Raw genomic sequence first — 25,312 nt, forward strand, 5'->3', positions numbered from 1 at the left:
CAACCAGGGTAGCTAGCGTGGTGAAGCAAGCAACTACTAGTCAGAAAACCGCCGAAACGGCTCGTTTCAAAATAAAAGCCAATATGCCTTTGACGGGTCGTGAATATTTCTTGAGGGAATTAGGGGGCGGGGGTGTTCTGCGTGTCTTAATTAAAAATTCAGCGCATCTTTAGCAATACAAGGTTGTAACAGTATGTCGAAGAGAGTCTAATAAGTAGTGATTGTACCCATAATTTACTCATGTTTATTTGTGAAGATCATTAATTATCATGTCACTTTTACTACTGTAATACTAGAGATAGTTTAAACCAGACTTAAAAATGAAAGCCAAACGCAACTAACTACTGTATTGCCAAGGAAACAAAAATCCACTACCTTATACAAAACAACTGTTGCTAGTCATCTTTTTATCACTACACATAATTGCTGTTGATTATGGCACATTCTATGTCACCAAATATTGTTATATATTGTTCATAACAATTTTACAACATCGGAGTCGAGTTTTTGTATTTGCTGAAGGACGGCAAGGCTTATATTTGTCCAGCATACTATTCGTCAGTTACACATATACCACTTGACTGCCTGATTGTAATATACTGCAAACAATAGTCTTGTGTAGTGTTAAAGCTTCTACCGATGCACGCACACTTCCCCGAATAATATTTAAACAGTGTTCAATCAGTGATGCCCCCTGCTGGTTATTTCATAACCTCTGATTACTGTCGTTCTAACGCAGCTGCAGGTCTCCACTCAACATACGAGAGCGGCACGGCCACTCAGGTAGCACGACCAAGTAACTTGTGTCCCCGAGAGTAAGGGAGTTTTGTATTTTTGCAGTCTGTTTACTTCTGGAGTGTATGTTGTTTGTTCTTCAAGTGAAAATGTGAAGGAACACTGTTACTTTCATTTAGTGACTTACTAAGGAGTTTTCACTCGTTCCAGTCGTTCTGTTCGTTACCTTGATGGGAAACAAGTCGTCGCCGTGGTACTGTATTTTGGAATGACTACGGACAAGTAGACTTGACTTCATCTTCTCAGGACGGTTTCTAGGGGATTACAATTATTTAACAAGCGTCGATTCTAAGATAACAAAATGCCGGACCAGTTATTGGTATCGGAGTTTGTGGACATTACCAATGAGGATTATAAAGCACCCACAACTTCGATCTTCACCACACGAATGACTCACTGTCGGAACACTGTGTCTGCTCTCGAGGAGGTGAGTTTATTAGACATGTTAACAAATAGCAAAAAAAAAAAAAAAGAGATAGAGAGAGAGGGAACTAAACGCAAATTTTCTCTGCCAGCTCCTCTGTAAAAGAAAAGAGAACTGGCTGCCTCATTATGAAACCGTTTGTGCGTTTCAGATACTTTGTTTTAGTGGAGTTTTAAATTCCCTTACTGTGGAGGAAGGGAAAATTACTTCCTCCTTGCGAAATCAAAGCGCTCCCTCATTCCAACTCCACGGAGGTGAACCTCGCCCGCTGCACAGTTATGGAGCAAATTCCCACCCGTTAACTAAATACGTGTTGCTTATACGAGAGACTGTGCTATCCACTACTAACAACAATTGTGCTTTATTTAAAAATAAGATTAACTTTAAGACTGAATGTGCGTTCTGTCACTGTTCTGTGCGTCAGGGTTTGACAGCGTAGAATACAGCCGGCCAAAGCTGTGAGAAATAACCACCCTTTTATCAGATGTGATCCTGGTTTGAAAAGTCGTAAGTTATAAGGTGGTGACCTTTTTTTTTGGAAATTCGCTGAAGTTTAGGTGCACTTCAAGATTTGAGAACGCTCTACACAGTGAGTTGGGTAATGGAGAGTAGGCTATACGTATCTTTGCGTGCTCGTGCCTGTCTGTTTCTGAGCCCGAAGGCTGGAGGAAAGTTGGTTTTAGACTTGCGGTATTAATTAAAAAAAAACCCTCTGCAAAACAGCACTCTTATCTAGAACCGTTAAATATAACAATAAATAAAACTAATGTCGCTGTTTTGTGACAACAAAAAGCGAACATGGAGGTCTTGGAAACTGCTTGATACAGATACAAAATCATATCATCCCCAGTTATATTCTGTAAAAGTACACTGAAAGACGTCGCTTTATTTGCTAATCTAGGTACCTATGCTTAGGTTACTATCGGATTTTATTTGCGACTGACCCCTTAAACAAAATGCTGAAAAGGCGAAATAAAGCCATCATGTGAGGAAGTCCCTCAAAGTTTAACCTCGGTTTCAATCTGCGAAGTGCCAACTTCTCATGTAGGATATGAGTAAGGATCCATAGCTGTGAGTCTGAACAACACTGTTCTCGGTTTGATGAGTAAGCCTGTTGTCACTTTGCTCCATGATGTGCACGCAAAGTCTTAATCATGCCAGCTGCGTACGGGTATTGTCATAAAAAATTTATTTGAGAGTTAAATTTTGAGAAATGTATCTCACAAAAGCACATGGGCACGTCTCTGATACCTTCACTGTTAAGTGCAATCCCTTATGAAAGTGTTTTCATTGTTGTGACTTGGGAAAAAATTGGGGGAATCCCCAGAGGGACGGGATGGGAAATAGTGTAGTCCTAAGGAAAGTCATCCAATAACCAGCTGGTTTTAGGCTTGAATCCCAAACATGACGTTTCACTGGTGGTATGTGTGCCCTTGAACAATGTAGTTAATCCCAGCGTTGGTCTACAGACATGTGACCTTTGACCTAGAAGTTAATAAATGTAAGTTGCTGTAGATAAGCGTATTAGCTAAATACAATGCAGATTTTTGTTGTGTTTCTGAATGGTGTTGGATGTCCAAATCCGTTCCACTCTAAGTGAAAGAGGTGTGCTTGCTTCGGGTTAGCTCAACAGAAACTCCACGCCTCTCACCGCGCATCTGACGGGAGGGGGGGTTAAGAAGGTGACACCAAGACCCCTTTCAGTGGGTTGCTAGTTGGAATACAGGAGTTGGTACATTTCACTGCACTGGTAACCACAGCACTGCGGCCTCATCGTCCTTTGCAGTTTTATAGTCCTGCCGCAGAACAGTGCTGCTATAACCTTAAGTGAAACACACTTTGAGTAAGTCGTTTCTCTGGAAGTGCTGTGACAGGTTATCCCTTTCCCCTCTGTCACCCCAGAGCAACCTGGCAACAGACAAATCTGGCTCTTGGTGGAACTTCGACGGCTCAAGACGGGCCATGAAATGTAAAAGAATAAATTATGAAAGGGTTATGAGCTGCTCTGTGGTGCTAACTGTCTGTATTCATTCAGTGACGGGAGTCGTTTTTAGAGGAAACCCAACTCTGCGTGTGTACTGGGTGACAATGGGTCTCCCGATCTGGTTTTGGAATTTGCAAAGCCCTGCCCTCTGGAATCGCTTTGTGTGTGTGTGTGTGTGTGTGTGTGTGTGTGTGTGTGAGAGAGAGTTTGGGTGGAGGGTGGTGTTGTGAGTTGCACCTTTAGCATATGCTGCACTAAAAAAAGATCGTAAAGCTTCTCTGAGTGAGTGAACATCTCTCTTACCTACAGTGTGTCACAAAATAGACTTAAAATGAAACAGCAAAGATATTTAAGTTACCAAACACACACACACACAAACATCCTTGATGCTGATCATACACCGAAGGGAGACTGACTTGCAGCACTCCTATTTCCAGTTGTGCAAGTTGCCTGGCTCTGGACAATGTCTTGCAGACATCTGAAATTCTCTCTCTCTCTCTCTCTCTCTCTCTCTCTCTCTCTGTGATCCCCCCCCCTTTTCCCTTAGGCTTGGGCTTGGTTTGCTCTGAAGCAGGCCTGACTGAAGTAGGATCCTCTGTCTCAGCTTGTCTTTCCCCCTCTCTCTCTCTCTCTCTCTCTCTCTCTCTCTCTCTCTCTTTCCCTCTTTCTCTTTTCCTTTGACAGCTCCTGTCCCAACATGTCTGTGCTTCTCTCCTTCCCTTCTTGTCTGTCTGGTTTACTTCCCCCATCTTTTGGTTTTATAACTGGAAATCATGGGAAACACGCAGCCTCTGACGTTTGCTGCACGAAGCCAAAATGTCATATCTTGTTGACATTTTTTTACTGCTCTGTGTTGCTACTGTAGTGGCTGTTTACTTTAATTGGGTTGTCTCTGGTGCCTAGTTGTAATTACAATTCAAAGCCACTGACTGTAAGCTGGTGAGATAGGATTCCGATGCATCCACATCTCGTTGCTCTGAGCTTTAGAGGAAATAGATGGTGAGACTGATATCTGTGAATGGTCTCTGATCTGGAACGTGTGTTGGAAGCCTGTCTTTGGCACATTTATATCCAATATTTCCCCCGTTGGTCGAGATATCAATGCTAAGAGTTGACAGATTGCCAAGTTCTGTACCTCTTTTGTATATGTACGCACACAAACTGGACCAACTGCAAATCTCCATGAACTTGATTGGAGAAGTTTTTCATTTTTTTTTAATATGTAATTGTTCCATCAACAATCATTTTATCGATAATTAATACACAATAAACGAATCTGGTTCCGTGTTGTGCTGTTGTTGGTCTGTGACTGAAGCGTCCATTATCTGTTATCGTGCACACTGCTGTGTTTTACTGTACTTTTTATTCACTTCAACTATACTCTGTCCTCTTCCACTATACTCTGTTCTGTTTTAGTATACTATACTCTCTTCTCTCCTACTACACTCCATTCTGTTTTACTGTACACTTTATTCAGTTCAGCTGTACTCCATTCTGTTTCAGTGGACTTTATTCAGTTCAACCAGACTCTGTTCTCTTCTGTTGTCCTCTGCTTCATTCTGCCCTAGAGTATCTTTTTCTGCTGCTCTGTCGTGTACTCTCTCTCTTGTTCTCTGTTTTGTGTACTTTGTTCTGTTCCATGTAAGCGTGTTCTGCCCTTTCACTGCAGGGCTTTCTAGAAAGCTCTGGAATCACACATTTGAAGCTTCTTAAACGAACGCCTCTGGTCTGTTTTTAGCATTGCGTTGCTTTGCATTTTAGCATTGTGTACTTTGCATGTCCTCGACAGCGCTCGGCGGAACCTCTGCTTCCCACGCGGCGTTTCCTGGTTTTTTTTTTGGCGCGCTCTGGTCTTTGTCTGTGATGGAGCGCATCTGTAGACAGCACCAGCGCTATCGGCTGGCCCGGCTCATTTGGTTTGGCTCTCTGCCAGCGTGCAGTCATTTTTGGTGTAAACATAGAGCCTAAGCCAAGCGGATTGTCCATTCAGTGACTCCCCGTCTAAGCAGAGTTACCCAAGCATGACTCACCTGGAGGGGGAGGGGCCCCATCAGAGGTCTGCCGTGTTTACTCGGCCGTGTCTGTGTGTGTGTGTGTGTGTTAGAGAGAGTTTGGATGTGTGCGTCTGGAAAAAAACTGATTTTTTTTCCCTCCTCAGTATTCCTAGATAGATTTCCCTTTTCAAAAGGAAAAGTCACTTCATGTTTTTACATTATTTTACTTGTGCGTTTTAGCTTCAGTACTGATTTATAATAGGACAGAGGTCTTATAAACCCCAGTTCTGGAGACTCCCTGCCCTGCAGACCTTTGTTTTAACCCTTTGTTATTACAGTTCTTTGAGCTAATCAAGGGTTTGATGATGAGTTGCTCCATCTGTGATTCCAGTCATCAGCTAATCATCAAACCCCTGATTAAAGACAAATAGATGGGGGGGCTGAAAGGGCCAAGACTGGAGATGGAAACCACTGTAACAGGACTTCTGTCTTTACATTTACACGCCTGTTGAATGGTTCCAAAGGTTACGCTTTTTTTGCATTGGTCTTTTGGTATTATAGGTTATAACCGTTCGTAGGTAACCGTATGACACAGAATAAAGGATTGTTCTCTCTAGTGTACTATGATGTCTGAGTCTCACTATCCATATTTGTGCATTTGTTTTTGAGGGTATGTGATCTCAAAGTAATCATCAGTTTTAAACACCAACGTCAAATATATATGATTTACAGTAGGTTCAGTGAACCTCCTTTCTCAGCTGTGTGCTGTCTCTCTGTCTAATACATGTTTATATATATGCATATATATGTTTATATATGTTTTGTTTTTTTCTTCTTCTTCTTTTTCTACTAAGGCTCTAGATGCTGATCGCAGTGTTCTCCACAAGATTAAGAAATCTGTGAAAGCTATCAACTCATCTGGGCTCAGTGAGTACAGTATACCTCTTTACCATCATTCATTCTTCCTTTCAACACTTTCCCACACTCCTCCTCTGATTTTAATTTCTGTTTGTCTTTGTAAACGAGGCAGTGATCAAAACCTGTGAGAAGTACTCGGGTAAAAACAGAGAATTAGCACCTTTTGTTACACCTGAATACGGACAGGCTTTCTGCAACCTGATAGGACACGCTGATTAAAACTACAGCTTCAGCTCCACCTTTCATCTGAACCAGCTTCCCAGAGGTGGTCAAACTTGTATTTATTTTTTTTTTACAACAAAATCGTTGGAAAGGAAAAACTTGTCTTTACGCCCATTGAGTGAAAATGAGGAGAGACGAAGGTGTCGTGTCAGGGGTGGAAGGAAAAAACAAAAAAAAAAAACAAGTTATCGACATTTTTATCATTCCAGTTTGCCGCGTGCGTACCTGTCCCAGCAAGTCTGTGTCGAAACCTTCCTCACTGTTCCACAACCAGGTCAAACGTGGATCTAAACCGTAACCGTGAACACTAGGCTGTCTGCTCACGGTCTTCTCCCAAACAGTGGCTCCCCCTCTGACCAGACCTTCAAAGCGAAAACACCGCAATTAAGACCACATACTGCTTTCAATTGAAGCTTTCTGGAGTCACACTTGACCCACTGACTCCTTTAGAACCTGAGTAGTAAGATACACAGAGAAGGGAAGCAGTTGTGTCGAAATATTGGGACAGGGCAGATGTGTAAACTCAGATAACCACAGGACCAGGTGTGCGGTAATACAGTAGTGGTGACTCAGCTCTTCACTTCTGCATCGATGTTTATTTTAATCCCGTAACAGCATGAAGAATTCCCAGCAGCCCCTGCTGTCGTCTGTAGTCTGATGGTTAAGATTCTACCCACAGACAGCAAATTGAAATCTCCACAGATGGCATTTCTATAGAGCATCCTTTGCATTGTGTGAACGTCAAACTCCACAATTCATATACAAAGTTCATGAGCTGTAATTGAAGATGAAAAACGACATAAGTTGCTTATTTGCTTATTTGTTTTTTTCTAATTTCCACGCTTGCAACAAGTTATTCCAGAGGATAAGTATTTTTATTTATTTATTTATTTATTTATTTTATGGCTGTGACTGAAAACAAAACAAAAAGGTGACTGGCTGGAAAACACAACAAGTTGTTTCCTCTCTCAGTTTTAGCGAGCTAGCGTGTGTTTAAATGAAGCCGTCTACGTTAGCCGCAACAGCCAAATCCTGCCCCACACAAAAATAACCTCAGAGCATTCGTTGTTCTTTTCAGAAACACAGCTCAGCTCACAAAGTTAGCTCTCATGTGATTCCCTTACAACATTGTTAAAAAGATGGGAGAGGTTCTGAGGTTACTTTAGTGGCTTTGTTTTTGGCCATATCTTTGTAAGTATACAAATGACCAGCGTAACTGTGGGTACAAGTTGTTCTAGGCTGTGAGACAGTTTGATAAGGATAATTTGTGGTCTTGATTTTGCTCTGGGTCGCTGAAGTTAAGAAATGAGGGTTTGTGCGAATCAGTGTGTGATTGCTTTGGTCCAGTGGTTTATCATGAAAACCAAGAGAGACAAAGATGTATTTTGCAACGCTAGAGAAAACATACCCGCTCACTGACAGGATTTGGTCAGACAAAAGGCAGCAACTTCTCTACCCAGACACCAATATAACTTCTGCCAAAGCAGACATAACTTCCCTCTCAGTTTTGCTTAATTTGTATATATCTGACTGTTACAGCAAGTGCTGTATGTGGTTGACTGTGAACTTTCTCCGCCCTTAGACTTTGTGGAAGTTCTCACTGTGAAAAACTCTTGGTTTTTTTTTTCTTCTTAAATGTTAATCTGTTTAATATGAAAGTTTCACAACTCCAAAAGGCTGTAATGTTAAGAAGCCAAAAACTGTTTCAGAAACCGTGTTTCAAAATTCTGGCATGTTGAGTCATTCAGTCGTTGGCAGAACATAAATTTAAAAACAAGTAATTATCTGCAGTTATGTTAATGACAAGGCATCATCAACCACACACAAAAAAGCAGAAGCATGAATGATACACACACTTTGACATTACACCCACTCCGTGAAGACCGAGGGTTGTGACTGTTATTTAACAGTTTCCTAAACGGGAGCTGTATAAAGAGGGTGTGTAAGGGTGTGTGACCTGATTGGGTGTGGTTCTATCTCCTCAGCCCATGTGGAGAATGAAGAGCAGTACATCCAAGCGCTGGAGAAATTCGGGGACAGTTTCGTCTATAAAGATGATCCTGAGGTTCGTGCCGCGTTCCTCAAGTTCTCTGCCTTCACCAAAGAGCTCACTGCTCTCTTCAAGAACCTGGTAAGAATAACCAAAGTTCCAGATCTTTTTTTTCGGGGGTGGGGTGGGGTGGGGTGGGGGGTGGGGGGCTTCTGGGTTCTGGACGCGTCTATTTCGATGCAATGTTTTTTAGGATTTCGGAGAACTTCATAATCACTCAGACTCTCATTTTTGTCTTCACAGCTTCAGAATATGAACAACATCATCTCCTTCCCATTGGACAGTCTACTAAAGGGAGATCTCAAAGGGGTCAAAGGGGTATGCGCTCGCCGAATCTCCAAACGATGTCCTGAAATCCCAGACGTAGTTTTTGACGAGAGCAAATAAGAGCCTTCTCAATGGTCTTTGTGTATGGAGGGGCTTAAGTCCATTTTAAGACCAGTAATTAGGCCCATGAAGATCCTTTTGAAGTCTAACAGACACGTTTACAAAATTACAGAGACAGTGATTGGCTGGTTGACAACGTTCCGCATAGAAGCTGTCTCGTTACTTTTGCTGCACAACAGTTCTTTTAGCATTTGCTTACGGCTTTTGATAAATCGGGCCACTGCATTTGCTCTAATCTTAGCCACAAAGCATTTTCAAACCTGGTGGGAAATACCTGTTAAGGTTGTCTGGGTTTTTTTTTTTTTTTTTTTGTAGAATGTGTATCATGGTATGTTCAAGTATGTGGTGTTTTTCCAGCATTAAGCTATTTCCAAACATTTGCCATTCATTTAACGCACATTCAGTGAAGAACATACAGTTATAGGAGTAGCAGCATTCTCCTGTTTAAATCACTTTAAAAACAAAGCTCCTAATAGGTGCAATACAACTCTGAAAAGACCTCCAGACTGCCACAGACCTGGAAAAATCAACAGTTGCAGATTTGCTGTGCATTTGATGTCCTCAAATCATCTGGAACGTTCTTCCTTAATGTGTTTATTGTCCTCTGTTTGGAGATAAAAGTTTATGCAATTGTTTGACGGGCTGTGCGGAGATATTTCGGACTTATTTCTTCTAATGGTGTACGCTGACACTTCTTTTTTGTCTTGACAGGATCTAAAAAAACCATTCGACAAAGCCTGGAAGGATTATGAAACAAAGCTGTAAGGGTCTCTTCATTTTTTCACCTTCTTTATTGTGTGTGTGTGTGTGTGTGTGTGTGTGTGTGTGTGTGTGTGTGTGTGTGTGTGTGTGTGTGTGTGTAGAGAGAGTGTAGGTAACCAGCCGCAAATGGAAATTGTCTGTCTGGGAAGGTGGTAATTACGGGTTAGGTTTCAGTTCAGCTCCGTGTTTACTGCCTAACCCCAATGATAAGCTTTAGGGTGCCTAGTTGTTTAGAGCAACACTCTGAAGTGATATAAGCACAGATACATACACACACATATGTGTGTGTGTGTGTGTGTGTATATATATATATATATATATATATATATATATATATATATATATATATATATATAACATACATAACAAAGTATATACAATGGTAGTGGATAAACCGAGGCTAAAAACAGACCAATAAGCTTGTCGGAACTCAGGTTTCACCACCCTGTCTTGCCTGCTCTGAAACAGAAGTTTCTTTAGTCTTTCGTAACCTGTTCCTTTACCTTAAGAGAACTCTTAAAAGTAGAGAGGGGTAAGTGGAGTACTCTTCACTGACTGTGCCGAAAGCCACGAATGCTCACAGAGAGTGTTAACATAGGTCAGAGTTAACGGACGTCAGCGGGTGCAAGACTTGAACGACTGGTTGTCCCGAGGAGATTCTCAAGACATGCATCAGAAATCCATCTGCTGTAATATCGTCCAGTCCTAAATGATTCTTCGCAACAGAATAGTCTCCTTAGCACCGGTTTAGTCTCTGTTTAAATGGCATTAAATGGCATGGAGTATTTGTTCGTCATAATCTAGAGTAGAAGAATCATATCAGATTACATTTGCTATGAGTTTGTTTTTTTTGACTGAGTGGAAATTCTTACGCCTTAACCTGTTATTAGTATTGTTTAAACAAGGTGTGGCTAAGAGGTTAATCCATGGTCCTCCACAGAGGCAGCGAATTCCAAGTTTGACCAAGGTCACACTGAGCAAGTCAGATCAACAGGCTTTTATAAAAGGTTGCTTTTAAGTTATTTGAGCCGAATGTTTTTTTTTTTTTTTTCACCAGACCTTCTTACAGTTAAATTTCCCCAGACTTAGACAGTGTTGTCTTGTTGAAAAGTAACAGCCATGTGACACTAATTTTGGGTTTCCCGACATCTGCCTCAGACATCAGTTAAACCAAACGTGACTCATAACATGGAAGAATTTTGTCTTTTATTTTGTACTTTGTACCTCTACTCAATGTCTGCAGCACAAAAATGCAGTCTGGTCAAACCATCATTTTAAAATCAGCAGAACGGAGGAATCGTCAGTTCTTTTTTTAGAAATTGACGTTTTCAGTCGAACAGTCATTTTGCTCTAAGCTCATACCGTTGTATTAAACTGCCAGGATGGGGTCATGAATGAGTGAATTCAGATCCTCACACAGCATTAGTTGCTCTGACTGTGGGGTAATTGTGCCATTCGCTCCTATGCACTGCTTGGTCTATACTCTTTCCTACGCTATGGGAGATTCGATATAAGACCTGCCTATTTTTCTTCTCTCCCAACAGTGCAAAGATAGAGAAAGAGAAGAGGGAGCATGCAAAGCAACATGGGTTAATCCGGTCAGAGATTAGTGGCGGAGAGATAGCCGAAGAGATGGAGAAAGAGAGAAGACTCTTCCAGCTGCACATGTGTGAGGTGAGAGGGTGCAGTTCAGCCTCCAGCCACTGGGGGCAGTATTTTTTTTTTTCACTGATTCATGTAAAGAATACTGATGGACCTGAAAAGCAAAGTATTGCTTCATTTCCATTCATCCTTTACCTTGAAGTCCGATGTGGCCAGTCAGAATAATTGTTCAGTGACCCATCAAGGGTTTGGAGAACAACAGGCAAGGCTAGATCTGAGGAGTGTTTAAACTGAATACCTCACTCTCACTCATTATCTAAGCTGCCTATCCTGATTATGGTCGCGGGGTAAAACTGAATACCTCTGGTCTGAATTGTTGTGATGCTGCATATAAGATGAAATTAAGCTGAAAACGACAGACTCCGAATCTTTTTTCTTTGATGTTCCAGTACCTACTCAAAGTGAATGAAATCAAAGTGAAGAAAGGTGTGGATTTGCTTCAGAACCTCATTAAATATTTTCATGCCCAATGCAAGTAAGTTTTTTTTTTTTTTTCCCCTATCCCAGTGTGACTGGTTGATTTGAACTCTTCTAGAGGCAAGCCAGTGACATTAATTTGTCTGTCGTTCATAGTTTCTTCCAGGACGGTCTGAAGGTGGTGGAGAACCTGAAGCCTGCCATGGAGGAGCTCTCCACAGATTTGGCAGAGGTGAGACACTGACTGGTTCAATTTTTAATGTAGCTCAGTCCTCGCCTGACAGGATGAAAGGATTTCTATTTCAAGCTCAGACCAAGTTTAACAAGAGTAAATGTTTGAGTGTGGGCTTCCCGTTCCTGCCATGTGGGTTGTGGTTCGTCTATGGTAAAAAGTGATGGCGCGTCAGTGAATATGATCCAGTTCAATTATTTACACAGTTGTTACCTCAGCTTGTGTAAACAGACACTTTCATGCCAAACACATTTAAATTGTTCTCTGTGTGATTCCTTCCGTTTGTTCATTTTGTGTGTGTGTGTGTGTGTGTGTGTGTGTGTTTGCATGTGTGGGCATCTGTGAAATACTTCTCACTCTGTGTGTTTGTGTGTGTCGTGTGACGTGTGTGTCTTCTCTCTGCCTTCAGATCAAGCAGACGCAGGATGGCGAGAGGAAGCAGTTGATGCAGTTGAGAGATGTCCTGAAATGCTCTCTACAGTGTGAATCTAAAGATGTGAGGCAACTCCTACTCACAATTCAGATAAAATCCATTCAGTGTGCGTGCATGTGCACATGTCTGTCTTAAGTAACTGCCGGTGTAATGGCATGAATCAAGGCCCAGTCTAGAATTCAGTCTGGAGTCCATTCTAGCTTTATGGCGTCAGCTCTCACGTTCGATCCAGGAACCCTCAACAGTGTGGGAAGAATTCTTCTTGACCCTTTTTTTTTTATTAGCTAGCTCTGTGTGAATACACTCACATATTCACACAAGAAGACCTTTGTCAGCTCGAATGAATATCCTTAACAACTGTGAGAATTAAAAGGAATAAAAAAATCAGCTTTGATTAAGTCGAATTTCAGGCTTGGGTAGTCCCAGCACACATGTGTTAGCGATCTCTTTTAATCTCCCTTAAGCTCATTCATCCTTCAGCAGGCCTTCAGGTTTGAGTGCAATATAACAACCAAAAAAACTCTTCCACACAATGACAAGAGTTTGCATGTAGCTTTTTGAAGGCTCATAAGACACAACTACAGAGCCATACGTCACAGTCAGTCTCCTGTAAGAAAAACACCCCATCCCGACATTAACACAAACAGTGTTCAGGGCCGAGTGGTAGTCTCCAGTGTGATAACAAATACTGCCTAGAGGATTAACTAGAGGGTTACTGGATCAGAGGGTTGTGGGTTTGGGAGGTGTTTGACCTTTTGCATAGTTGACACTGTAAACTTTATTTGACCTAAAAGTTGCTTCAGGGTCTTGTGACCTCTCACACGGTGAATCACTCTGATTAAGAGCATCGGCTAAAGAAATAAGCAGAAGTGCGTTGTCTTGGTTTTCTCACTCCTCTGTGTTTGTGTCTGAGACAGAACATGGACGTGCAGGGTAAACAGAGCCAGGGCTACAGCCTTCACCAGCTCCAGGGGGACAAAACCCACGGCACGGAGCGCAGTGGAATGCTGTACAAGAGGAGCGAGGGGTGGGTGAACGTAACCTGGTCTCCCTCGGCCGACCCCTTAGAGACAAGGGTCCAAAAACCATTCTGCTATTTTTTTAATCTAATGCCCACCAACCCCCCCCTTTTTTTTTCTTTTCATGTGACTACATACATTTCAGTTTTGTTTTTAAGCATACATTTTAGGTCTGTTTTCAAGCATGAAAGCAAAAAAAAAAAAAAAGAATAATAATATTCGGTTCTGTTGGCTGGAGACGGCACAAAAACTGGTTAGCATAATGTACTCCGTTTCTCTTTACTGTACCCCCTCCAAACACACACACACACACACACACACTCTTCTTTAGGCTCAGGAGGGTGTGGCAGAAAAGGAAATGTTCAGTGAAGAACGGATTTCTGACCATCTCGCATGGAACGGTAAGCAGATCCAACACCCCCATGTCCCCCCCCCCCGCATGCTCTCATCCTGGTGATCCTTGCATGGCTCTCTCCTCTCCTGGGTGATTTACGATATCCAAAATTTGGGCAAAATTTATTATTTTTTTTATTTGATTTTTTTTTGTGTGTGTGTGTGTTTTGTTTTGTGCGGTTGTGAAGTTTGATTCACACATTGAATCAGAATCTAGCAAGAGGAGGATAAGGAAGATGAGGAAGAGCTTAAGGAAGAGACTGAAGAGAAGAATGTCAGGGAGAAGGTCCCGAAAGAGGAAATTAGTAAACACTTTTTTTTTGTTTGTTTGTTTGTTTGTTTATGAAGCTCTTTTTTTTTTTTTTGTACAGTAAGATTTCCATAGATGAGAATGTCTTTTGGAGTTTTTTTGGGGGGGGTCTTCGTTTGGCTCTGGGTCTAGTCAGACAATAAACTTCACGCTAACAAACCTCGGCTCCAGCAAGATGCACCTTGTTGCTATGGAAACGTGATTGATTGACACCTGTCAGAACTGCAGATGTCTCTTACACGGATGCAATGGATTTCACTTAATCTTTCTCTATAGACCTTTCTACAAGCCTTTTTTCGAGAGCAGCCAGAGCCAACCTTTATCGCGTCAGTCGGTAACTCTATGTAATCCCAATACATCCTGTTTATGATTAGATTCTACATCTCCTGATTTTGCCCATTTTATGTTTTAACAATCCGCTGCCCAAATGAAAATAGCCATGCAAGGATACATTTGGATCTCTGAAACTGACTGAAACATAGTGTAATTCTGATTCATTTCACCTCCACTACCTCACAATGTCCAGAGAAATCTGGTCGTCTGAATGTAATTTATAATTAATTTTGATGATCATTGATGATTTATTATTTTAAAATCTAACGTTTCAGCGACTTGCTTGGATGAATTCTTTGCATCAGAATGATATGTTCACATGTTCACCTGCACAGTGTCCTGGAGAGAAACCTCTGCGACCTTTGACCACTGTGACAAGGTCAAGAGTGTGTAACCAGGGTGCATGACGTGTCATGACATCTACACCTTGCCTGTCACAAATGTCACTCTTTCTAACCTCTGGCATTTGAATAGCAGCCACTGAAATCTATCTTGAGTGATATAAATCACTCGAAAGCTTATTTTTGCAACAGTGTTACCTGTCAGACATTCCCTTACCGCTGCAAACAAAAGTTTTTATGTGTGAATTTCAGTGCATGTCTGTTCAGATTGGGCCATATCAAAAGATCAATAAATAAATAAAACACTGCCCCTTTCCCTGTCTCTCCTGCCTACAGACCAACAGACAACCAGCAAAACTCAACCTGTTAACCTGTCAGGTCAAACGCAACCCAGACGAGAAGAAAAGCTTCGAGCTCATTTCCCGTATGTAGCGACTGCGTAGCCATTACATCACATGACTAAGAAAGCAAATAAGTAGATAACCATGGGAGACTAATGATGCTGTTATTGACAATAACTCATACATAAAGACCATAGTTACTAATACAGAGGAAAGCAAAAAGTGGACAGTGAAACACAAGTCTCAGGCTGTCAGTGTACACTTTCACTGGTGATGCCGCTGAGTGTGTTAACTAATGTCTGTGTTACCTCTCGTTAAAGTTCAGACTGTCTATGCTCACTGTCGTTAGAGTTTAGACTGCCTCTATTCCCTATTTTAGTGTTTAGGCTGTATGTGTTCACTATCATTAGTGTTTAGACTGTCTGTGTTAACTGTTGTTATTGTTTAGACTGCCTGTGTTCACTGCTGATTAGACTGTGAGAACATTAGTAACAGTCTTTGTGTGTGATGACCGTCCCTGCTGTTGGTAGAATTCATATGTGGACACTGTCACAACCGTACTGTGATCTTTCCCTCTTCTCCCCTCCTCTCTGACACAGACGACAGGACGTATCACTTTCAAGCTGAGGATGAGACGGAATGTCAGATGTAAGTCTACCCACCAGAGGAGCGGTGTTTTACGATGGCGTGAAAGAAGCGTGTGTGTGTGTGTGTGTGTGTGTTCGGGATAGAGTACAGAACGCCACGCGTGTTTGTCTGTCTGTGTGTAACTGAAAGACTTAAAGTCACGTGAACCTCAGTCGCGCTCAGTTCACTCCATTTGTGTCCAGAACCTCCTCATCACATTATTACATAACAGTTTTTCTCCATTCACTGACTTAAACACTGTCTCACTACGTCCTCCCTCTCTCTCTCTCTCTCTCTCTCTCTCTCTCTTTCTCTCTCTCTTTCTCTCTCTCTCTCTTTCTCTCTCTTTGTCTCTCTCTCTCTGTCTCTCTCTCTTTCTCTCTCTCTCTCTCTCTCTCTCTCTTTCTCTCTCTTTCTCTCTCTCTCTTTGTCTCTCTCTCTCTCTCTCTTTCTCTCTCTTTGTCTCTCTCTCTCTGTCTCTCTCTCTCTCTCTCTCTCTCTCTCTCTCTCTGCGTGTGTGTGATCTCCTTGATTGCAGATGGATCTCTGTGCTCCAGAACAGTAAGGACGAGGCGCTGAACAACGCGTTTAAAGGAGACCAGGATGAGGGGGAGAACAACATCGTGCAGGAGCTGACGAAGGCCATCGTGGAGGAGGTGAAAAGGATGAGCGGGAACAACGTGTGCTGCGACTGCGGAGCGCCCGGTGAGTCAACGAAAAAAAAAAAACCCCAGTTCACTTTAGTTCATGCAGTTCAACCCGGACTGAGTCACTGAAGGGTTTGAACAACTGATTGGGCCCCGTTCCAGTTTCCTTCAGTGTTCCCTTTCCTTGTGACCTTGCTCTCTTAAAGAACAGAATGCGCGGCAGTTTCGACTGAGACTCTGTCAGGCCGTCATGTTACTTTTGCTTGTTACTGCCTTAGTACAGTCAGCCCTGTTAGAACTGGAGTAACTGTAGTAACTTTAGTAGAGAAAGACGCAAGGAAAGGAGTCATGTGAGAGTTTTGGGACAGGGCCCAGTCATTTAAATAATACAGACATTTATTTGACCCAGGCTTAACACACAACACCCACACACACTCAGACTGCCAAATTGTTCATTCAAATGTTGCGGTTTAGTTCACAGAGAGCATGCTGACTAATCTTCCTATAAGATTAATTTCAGTGTCTGTTACTGCCATCTGTGCACAGTCATGCCATTTGCAATTTTACATTATGTGGAATAAATTTAACTTTTTACTTCACATTGTTAATTAAGGTCATAATTACACAATTAATTATGCTTTTCAAATTACTTGGATTTTGCATTGCATTTGCATTGCTATGAATTCTAATTATGTAATTACTTACATGAGTAATTACAGTGGTTATTCGGTTGTATTTGGGTATGTTATTACTGATAGATTTGGTGAATGGAATTTTCCTGTTTTCTGTACAATGGAGGGGTGTGTGTGTGTGATTCCTTAATATCACATCAAAGTTTTTAAGCACTTGGGTGTCACTCACAGCTTGGGTAAATTTCCAGTCTGCATGTGCTGAGTCATGCTAGCCCAACATGTTTCTGTTGAATATGCAGTTAGACTTATCTCAGAGTACAGAGCAGCAGTGTCTGTCTGGGGGTTTACAGGAGAAAACAGGGCAGTATTTGTGTTTGTTTACAGAGTGAAATGTCACTCACTGACTAGACATGTGAAACCACAAAGACTAAAAGTGACTATACCGATGTAGCTGTTTATGCAGTTTGAAAGATAAGGAGAGAAATAGTTTACACACAGAGATATGAAAAATGAACGGAGAGCAGGTAAGCTTTGATGTCATAAGGTCAGGAGAAAGAAAACAGTTTCTTCAACACTGACGGAGACAGACACAAAAGCCCCAACAGCCGCCATAAAAAAAATTAATCGATCCATGTTGATGAATTGATAAATACATCAGTTCTTTTGTTCATTCATTCAGATTCAGTATAATAAGTGTACCATTAAGAAAAATGATACCACAACACAGCAGATGCATGACTGACTGACTGAATTGTGCAGTTAAATTTGAATGTTTTGGAGAGCGCTTGGCATTAAATGACTCATCCAACAAGCATTGTGTTGCTGTGTAGATCCAACTTGGCTTTCCACCAACCTGGGAGTGTTGATATGTATAGAATGTTCTGGAATCCATCGGGAGCTGGGCGTTCACTATTCGAGAATACAGTCTCTCACTCTGGATGTTCTCGGCACGTCGGAGCTCTTGGTGAGTGGTGGAAATGGGCGTTATTGAGAGACGCCTCGAAAATCGAAACGTGTTTGAGCGATGGAAAACAGAGCGCTGAATCTCTTGCTCTCTCTCAGCTTGCTAAGAATGTCGGGAATGCCGCTTTCAATGACATCATGGAGGCAAAGCTGTCATCGCAGGACATTTCCAAGCCCAGCCCCTCCAGTGACATGTGAGTGATTGACAGTGAGGCCACGCCCACATTTCTCCTGCGTCTCACGAGAAACCACCCATTTACTGCCATTTTAATTTCTTTATATTTACCTGAGCTTATTGTGATTAGGCATACAAACAGTCTGATGTTTCTGATATATGAGCTCTGAAAATATATACTAACTCGAAACTATTTTGACATGGATGCTATGAGGTGCTTTATAATGCTCTTATATAATTAGAAGTCTTGAGTCACTAAAAACAGCTGTTATAATTCATTCTTACACCGGTCACAACTCATGATACCCTTCATGTATACGTCATGCTGTGTGGTTCAAATAGTACATTACTGTATTCAGGCTTTTCATGTTATGCATTATCTCCTCATTAATTTGATTTGCAACTACTGATGTTTATAACTGTTTATTACACGTTTGTTTCAACAGTAGTGCCATGTCATTGTTAGAAGTCGCATCAGCGCATGTGACTACCTGATTCTCACTCTAAGAGATAAAATAAACCCTTAATGCTTAACCCTAATACTCCCTGATTTCTCTTTACTTCTCATCGGCCGCTCTCATCCGGCCATCAGGCAGACGCGGAAGGACTTCATCATGGCCAAATACACGGAGAAACGCTTCGCGGAGCGAAAGTGCGCGGACTCGGCGGCCAGGCTGCACACCCTGTGCGAGGCCGTTAAAAACCGTGACATATTCGCCCTCATACAGGTCTATGCCGAGGGAGTGGATCTGATGGAGCCCATCTCGCTGGCCAATGAGCACGTGAGTCTGGATCACTGTTCCGCCAGGCGGCATCGCAAACACGCTGAGAATAGCTCTTCGCTGGGTTACAGTCAAAATGTGAAATGGTTGTCTTATTGCACTCCTCTGTTATTCTCCAGCGGGAAAAAAAGATACACGTGTTTCTACTTTACATACTGCAAACCTTGGCATTTTACCAAAGCCACTGTGCAAGCATTAGTTACTGTTGTTTCAGCTCAAACATTTGTCTTCCTTTAACAGGAGCCAGGAGAAACCGCACTGCACTTGGCTGTGAGAATGGTAGACCGAAACTCTCTACATATAGTGGACTTCCTGGTCCAGAACAGGTAGGGTCACATTACTGCAGTGTTTTGACTGCTACTCTTATCCTGACGCAATGAAGGTGATGCACAGAGTACTGGAAAACATAAGTTAAGGTCTTAGTTTGGGCCAGTTTGTCACAGTGTTAAATGGAATCTTGTCTCGTGTGTGTGTGTGTTTTAACAGCTCGAACTTAGACAAACAGACAGCGAAAGGAAGCACAGCTGTGCACTACTGCTGTTTGACTGACAACAGTGAATGTCTGAAACTCTTGCTCCGGGGCAAGGCCTCCGTTAACATTGGTGAGCATTTGTACATACACACTCACATACATGTAAGTCGTACACTCATATCCAATCATGTATGCACTATTAAATAATACAGTGATGTTTGCCTGTTTTACGATGGTCTGTCTGTCCACATACAGCGAACGAAGCAGGAGAGACTCCACTGGACCTTGCCAGGCGTCTGAGACACACACAGTGTGAAGATCTGGTAAGTTCTGGGTTTTCACTTTTACATTCCTGTTCTTTAAGCGCCTTATGCAAGTTGATTGGCTTTACTGGGAGTGTTTTTCACGAAGGACCGGTGAGCGAAGTGTCGCTTAAGGAGAATGGATTGACTGTCGTACCTTTGATGTTTCACATAGACATGTGTCTATAACTGTGACTGAATGTAGGGATCTTGTTTACCCACTTGTTGTTGCTGTTGTCGATGTTAACCTGTCTGGCGTTATCGACAGCTAAACCAAGCCCACACAGGGAAGTTCAACGTACACGTGCACGTGGAGTATGAGTGGCGGCTACATAACGATGACTTGGATGAAAGCGAAGACGAGATGGAGGAAAAGGTGAGAGCCGCACCGGCGTAGAGTCAAACTGCTCTCTTTTATACGTTAGCATTAACATGGCCAACAGCATTAAGCAGGTTGCCTCCCTGATCCAGTCTGTGTAATTTCAAAAAGCTTACTGTTGACAAAATCGACAGTTATTTGTTAGATCACAGCAAAACTGAGGGAAAACCAACAATGTAGGTACTGTCTCTTTGCTATTTTGGTTATCCCCTTTCCTTGGGACACTGAGACGGCGATGGTTGTTTAAATACGTCAGATGCAGCTTACAAATATACCCTCCCTCCTCTAATAAATTATGACTGATGCGCTAAATTTTAACATTGTACTAGCATCTCATTTACAAAGAACCCCAATGCTAGGCAAGGCATAGCATAACGACAAGCTGACAGTATGGATATGATCCTGTGTGTGTGTGTGTGTGTGTGTGTGTGTGTGTGTGTGTGTGTGTGGATTGTTTTAGCCCATTCCCCAGAGGAGAGACGATCGTCCGGTGAGCTGTCTCATCCCCGGCACCTCCCCCATGCCTCCCAACATGGCGTCTTTGGCGCGTGACGTGGTCAATGCTGTCAGAGACAGGGACAGACAGAGGAACTTTATCAGCAGCGTGGTGTTTAATGAGACGTACGGTACCACGCTGGACCTCCCCGGGGTTCCTGGGGTGCCCGTTCCACCTCTGCCGCCGCGTAACCCTGCCAAAGGTAAGATCTGTAGAATGAACCTGTTTTAGATAAGACAGTATCGTACCGTGCAATACGGTTATGTGTTGTACTGATATGTTATACTTTACAGTACAATACAACATGATGCAATATTGCGATACTTTACAATACTATACAATTTGATGCGTGACACAACATTAAGATGCTTTACTATGCTGTACAAGATGATGCAACATTATGATACTTTACAATACCGTGCAGCACGATACAATATTACGATACTTTACAGTACTGTACAACATGATACAATATTACAATAACATTATAATCGGTCGGTGATTTGTAGGGGGGTGAGGGGGGATGCCATCCCCTTTGTTCGCAGAATGACCAAAATGCATCCCCCTTGTTAACCTGCCATCCCTGCATGTACTCTATAGAGTAGTGTCAGTGACCATTGGGCCATCCCCCTGTTAAAAAATGACAATCACCTACTGACTACAATACAATGCAACATGATACGATATTGCTCTACACTGTACTATAGAATACTGTACAGTATAATACTAAACTATAAAATGCAGTTCTTAGCTACAGTAAACTTTACTGTACAATATTGCATCATACAGTATTGTACTATGTGTTCGCTGGCAAAATGGACATGTTGTTACACTTCATTGAAACACTGGGGACAGTGACACATCTCCCATAGATATGGTCAACGTGTTATCACCCCAGTTGTGTGTTTGCGTGTTTGAATGCTCAGGTTCGGGATGGAAACCAGGTCCAATGGAGGTGATGGGGAGACAGAGGTCCTCCTCAGACCCGCCCAATCCCAAAACCCCTGAGCAGAACACCTCCGTGTACGGTGAGTGGGTGTCTTTCTCCGCCTCTGCAGCCTTTCATTATCTGGAGTTTGGGGGTGGTAGCACTCTCCCCGAAATAAGATTACTCAGTTTGCAAGGCAATTTAAGACAGCGTCCAAACCAAGGGTTAGCATTATTCAGCCAGAGAAGCCCCAGTTTTTCTCTGGCTTGAGTATATAGCCATGATATTTCACAAGCATGTTTCCTGAAGTTATCTGGCTGGCTGAACATGTGTACACACACACACACACACACACACACACTCACATACACACACATACATACATACACACACACACACACACACACACACACACACACACACACACACCCCATAGTCATGCACTAATCTCCACTCGTTTCTTTCCTGCAGTTCTGCCTCCCGCTCCACCACCCCCTCCTCCGCCGTCAGAAAAACGGACAGAGCCCAAAAGCAAGACGAGAACCATGCCTCTACCTCCTGTGCCCCCGGGCCTATCGCACGTCCAGCTTCTACCCACGGGCCCCTCACTGCCCTCCATTCCATTCGTGCCCCCTGCGCCCCCGTTCAAACCTGCCCCCCCTCCGCCGCCGCTGGCAGGCCATCACGCCAACAAAGCACCGCCACCCAAATCACCCTCCAAGTCTTCATCGTTTGGGTACGTCACCGCGTCTGACTTAACGTCAAAACATCTTTACGAGAACCAATGAGTCATGCACATATTCATTCGTTCTCTACACACTTATTCAGAAAAACGCAACAGGTGCGTTACGCCTAACTGACGTAACTGCAGTTTACTGCGAAACCAAATTTCTAAAGATATGGGATTGTTACACAAAGCTGCTACATAAGCTCAGTATTCATACAAGGCTCCTGTGATATTATCTATAACCAGTAAGCTGAGTAGCTGGCTCAGTTCAAAGGACCAGCCAAAGGACTCTAGAACATTTTACTAATTGCAATTAAAACTGTACAGATTGCAATTTCTGACAGGTCCGTCAGGGTTAGGCCTCCAACTCATTCTCTTCTGCAATGTGTGAGCGATAGATTTGTTTTTGAAACTGATGGTACACAGACAGGATTGAGCCAACACCGACAGTCAAGAAGTTCATATCAGAATCAGACAATGGTGGCTAAACCAAGCATGTCTGTATTGAGAAGCTGATGCTGTTTACTGGACTTGTTTCATAACTAGAGATCATTTTAAAAGAGAAGTTAAGTCACTGTTGCAATTACTTCCTTGTAATGGAACATCTTTCCTGTATTTTAGTTCAGAGGGCCTTAGGAGAGCTTATGAATGTTTTTTGTGGTTTCAGCTTTTGAATTTGGGCAATGGTTTCAATGCACAACTTGTGCGGGATATCCAGGTGAAAATAGCTTTATGTTTACATCCATCTTAAAGAACAAGAGGAAAAGATGCCACATAAAATCAGTATCAGTAAAAGGACGCGTAATATGCAATCTTGTGTTGGCTAGAAACAGGTCTTTGACGTTTTAAAAAAAAAAAAAATCACTCATTTGGATCTGCAGTACTGAAACAACCAGGGCTGGTATTGCATCGTAAATCTAGGTAGTTTTGAGTGCATTTCAGGTTATTGTGAAATATGACTTATATTAATGGGAAAAAAACCCCCAGAAAACTGAAAATCTAAATGAGAGGACAACCATCTCTGGTCAAATGCTCAGTCAAATGTTAGAGTGAGTCCATGAGCTGTAAAGGGTAAACTGTTTCTCTCTTAAGAAAAGGGGAAATGCAGACACTGTGGGTTATAATCTGTCTGAGGTCAGGGCCTATGGCCAGCCGAGTTTTAAACGGACCACAGGGGAACAGTGCTCTCCGTAAACCCTGCTTAATCATGCTTCTCAACTGACTCATTTCCAGTAAAGAAAAAGAGAGAAAAGTCCAGAAAAAATCATCCCAAGAAAAAATCACCGTGCCTGACAAGCCTGGACCTACCGACACAACAGGTTTGTCCTCCTCAAAATACAACAACAACAACAACAACATTATAAAAGTCATTTTACACTGCGTTTTATCATGCGTCGTTTTTGATGTTCAAACACACTTGTTTTTCATATGACATCCATGTGTAATGATTTTTTCCTCTGGCCGTTCTCGGAGCAGTGCCTGATTCCCCGAAGACGCCTCCGGCGCCTAAACCACGTACAACCCACTCTGTAAGTGTCTGATCACGACTTCTCACCTTTTTCTGCCAGTCAACTGGGCTGTCCCCAGATTACATTATAAACAACTTAGTTCATGTTTTCCCCATAACTTTCTAGAATGTTCTGGTTTTATATACTAATTTTAAAATATTTTCAACAAGTTATGGTCCAGTTAGCCCTAATCTTAAAACAAGAGTTCCAGTTTTCTTTCTTTCTTTCTTTCTTTCTTTCATATCTGAATTCCACCCACCCTTCAACTTCAGCTGCTGTCTTTTAGCTATATTTGTAATCTGAAAGCTTTGACTTTGCACATCTAAATGAGTTAAAATTTTTCAAAATGTCACATCCACTGCAATTGTTCTTTCAAATCCCTACTATGTAAACACAGGTCATTCTGAGTTTTAACCAGTGAAACACTCCAGTATCATTGCAACGCCCATGTGTGTTGCACTTTGTTGAGTGTAAGTGGTAAAATTTTGCAACGTGTGTGTATGTGTATTAGAAACAGAGGCCTAAGCGGGTGAAAGCCATCTATAACTGTAAAGCAGATAATCCAGATGAGCTTACCTTTAAAGAGGGAGAGGTGATCATAGTGGAGGGAGAGGAGGATGAAGAGTGGTGGGTGAGTACACACGCACATACACACACACGCACACACACACACGCACGCACACATACACGCACGCACGCACGCACACATACACGCACGCACACATACATGCACGCACACGCACGCACGCACGCACACATACACGCACACACACACACGCGCACACACACACACGCGCACACGCACAAACACATGCACGCACACACACACACGCGCCCACACACACGCACGCACACATACACACGCACAAACACATACACGCACACACACACACACGCACACATGCACACACACATACACGCGCACACACACACACACGCACACATACACACACACATACACGCACGCACACACACACGCACACACACATACACGCACACACACACACACACACACACGCGCGCGCGCGCACGCACACGCACACGCACACACACACAAATGTACACATATACATACACACCCATTAATATCCACCACTAACTCTGTGAGGCCCCTGCGCTGTTTTCCAGGTCGGCCACATTGAGGGAGAACCTACAAGGAGAGGAGCATTTCCTGTCACCTTTGTTCACTTCATCACAGACTGACGGACAGATGGAGTGAAAAAAGAGAACTGATAAGACTGTTTAATGTGTGTGTCAAAGTGGGATGTACAGATAGATAGATAGATAGATAGATAGATAGATAGAATTATCAATGTGCAGGTAGGGGTTTGAATTTTTCATCAGTTGTCAGTTCTGCTTAAAGAGAGAGTACTCAACCCGTGCCAATCCATTTTACACAGGGAGTTTACAGCCCATCTCTACTGAAAGGTCTACCGACTAGAGAATGAGAGAGAGAGAGAGAGAGAGAGAGTACATCCACTTCTTTTGGCTCATTGTCATTTTTGTCTTTTCCTTTTCCTTATTATGTACTCATCTATGTCTTTCATCCAAATGTCAGTCATTAAGATGAATGAGAGAAATGAATGAATGAAACAAGAGAAAAAGTGTCACCAATCGGAGTCTGTTTGTCTTCTGTGGATAAAGGCCATGACTGTTC

General features: G+C 42.5%; 1 protein-coding gene across 1 annotated transcript; it reads left to right on the top strand.

Annotated features, from left to right (window-relative positions):
- The first annotated feature begins 1,096 nt into the window (after positions 1 to 1,096).
- asap2b (ArfGAP with SH3 domain, ankyrin repeat and PH domain 2b) lies at positions 1,097 to 24,858 on the top strand. The gene is made up of 28 exons (XM_030770856.1): positions 1,097 to 1,222; positions 6,052 to 6,124; positions 8,323 to 8,468; positions 8,631 to 8,705; positions 9,486 to 9,535; positions 11,081 to 11,210; positions 11,588 to 11,673; positions 11,772 to 11,847; positions 12,257 to 12,343; positions 13,198 to 13,307; positions 13,631 to 13,700; positions 15,013 to 15,100; positions 15,617 to 15,665; positions 16,183 to 16,349; positions 17,754 to 17,887; positions 17,986 to 18,080; positions 18,654 to 18,843; positions 19,084 to 19,169; positions 19,330 to 19,445; positions 19,571 to 19,638; positions 19,886 to 19,993; positions 20,457 to 20,694; positions 21,419 to 21,520; positions 21,892 to 22,156; positions 23,381 to 23,466; positions 23,624 to 23,676; positions 24,167 to 24,286; positions 24,784 to 24,858. The coding sequence occupies exons 1-28, from the start codon at positions 1,097 to 1,099 to the stop codon at positions 24,856 to 24,858; spliced, it is 3,069 nt and encodes a 1,022-aa protein (XP_030626716.1).
- The last annotated feature ends 454 nt before the right edge of the window (positions 24,859 to 25,312 follow it).

The sequence above is a fragment of the Chanos chanos genome, chromosome 4, assembly GCF_902362185.1.
Source record: "Chanos chanos chromosome 4, fChaCha1.1, whole genome shotgun sequence".
In the NCBI taxonomy this organism is placed as follows: domain Eukaryota; kingdom Metazoa; phylum Chordata; class Actinopteri; order Gonorynchiformes; family Chanidae; genus Chanos; species Chanos chanos.

What these genes read in the sequence shown, in the direction of transcription:
- asap2b (XM_030770856.1), top strand. Translation starts at nt 1,097, where the DNA reads ATGCCGGACCAGTTATTGGTATCGGAGTTTGTGGACATTACCAATGAG. An exon ending in CTGTACAAGAGGAGCGAGGG is followed by an intron (nt 13,308 to 13,630) that starts GTGGGTGAACGT and finishes ACTCTTCTTTAG; the next exon opens with GCTCAGGAGGGTGTGGCAGA. An exon ending in ACACACAGTGTGAAGATCTG is followed by an intron (nt 19,639 to 19,885) that starts GTAAGTTCTGGG and finishes CGTTATCGACAG; the next exon opens with CTAAACCAAGCCCACACAGG.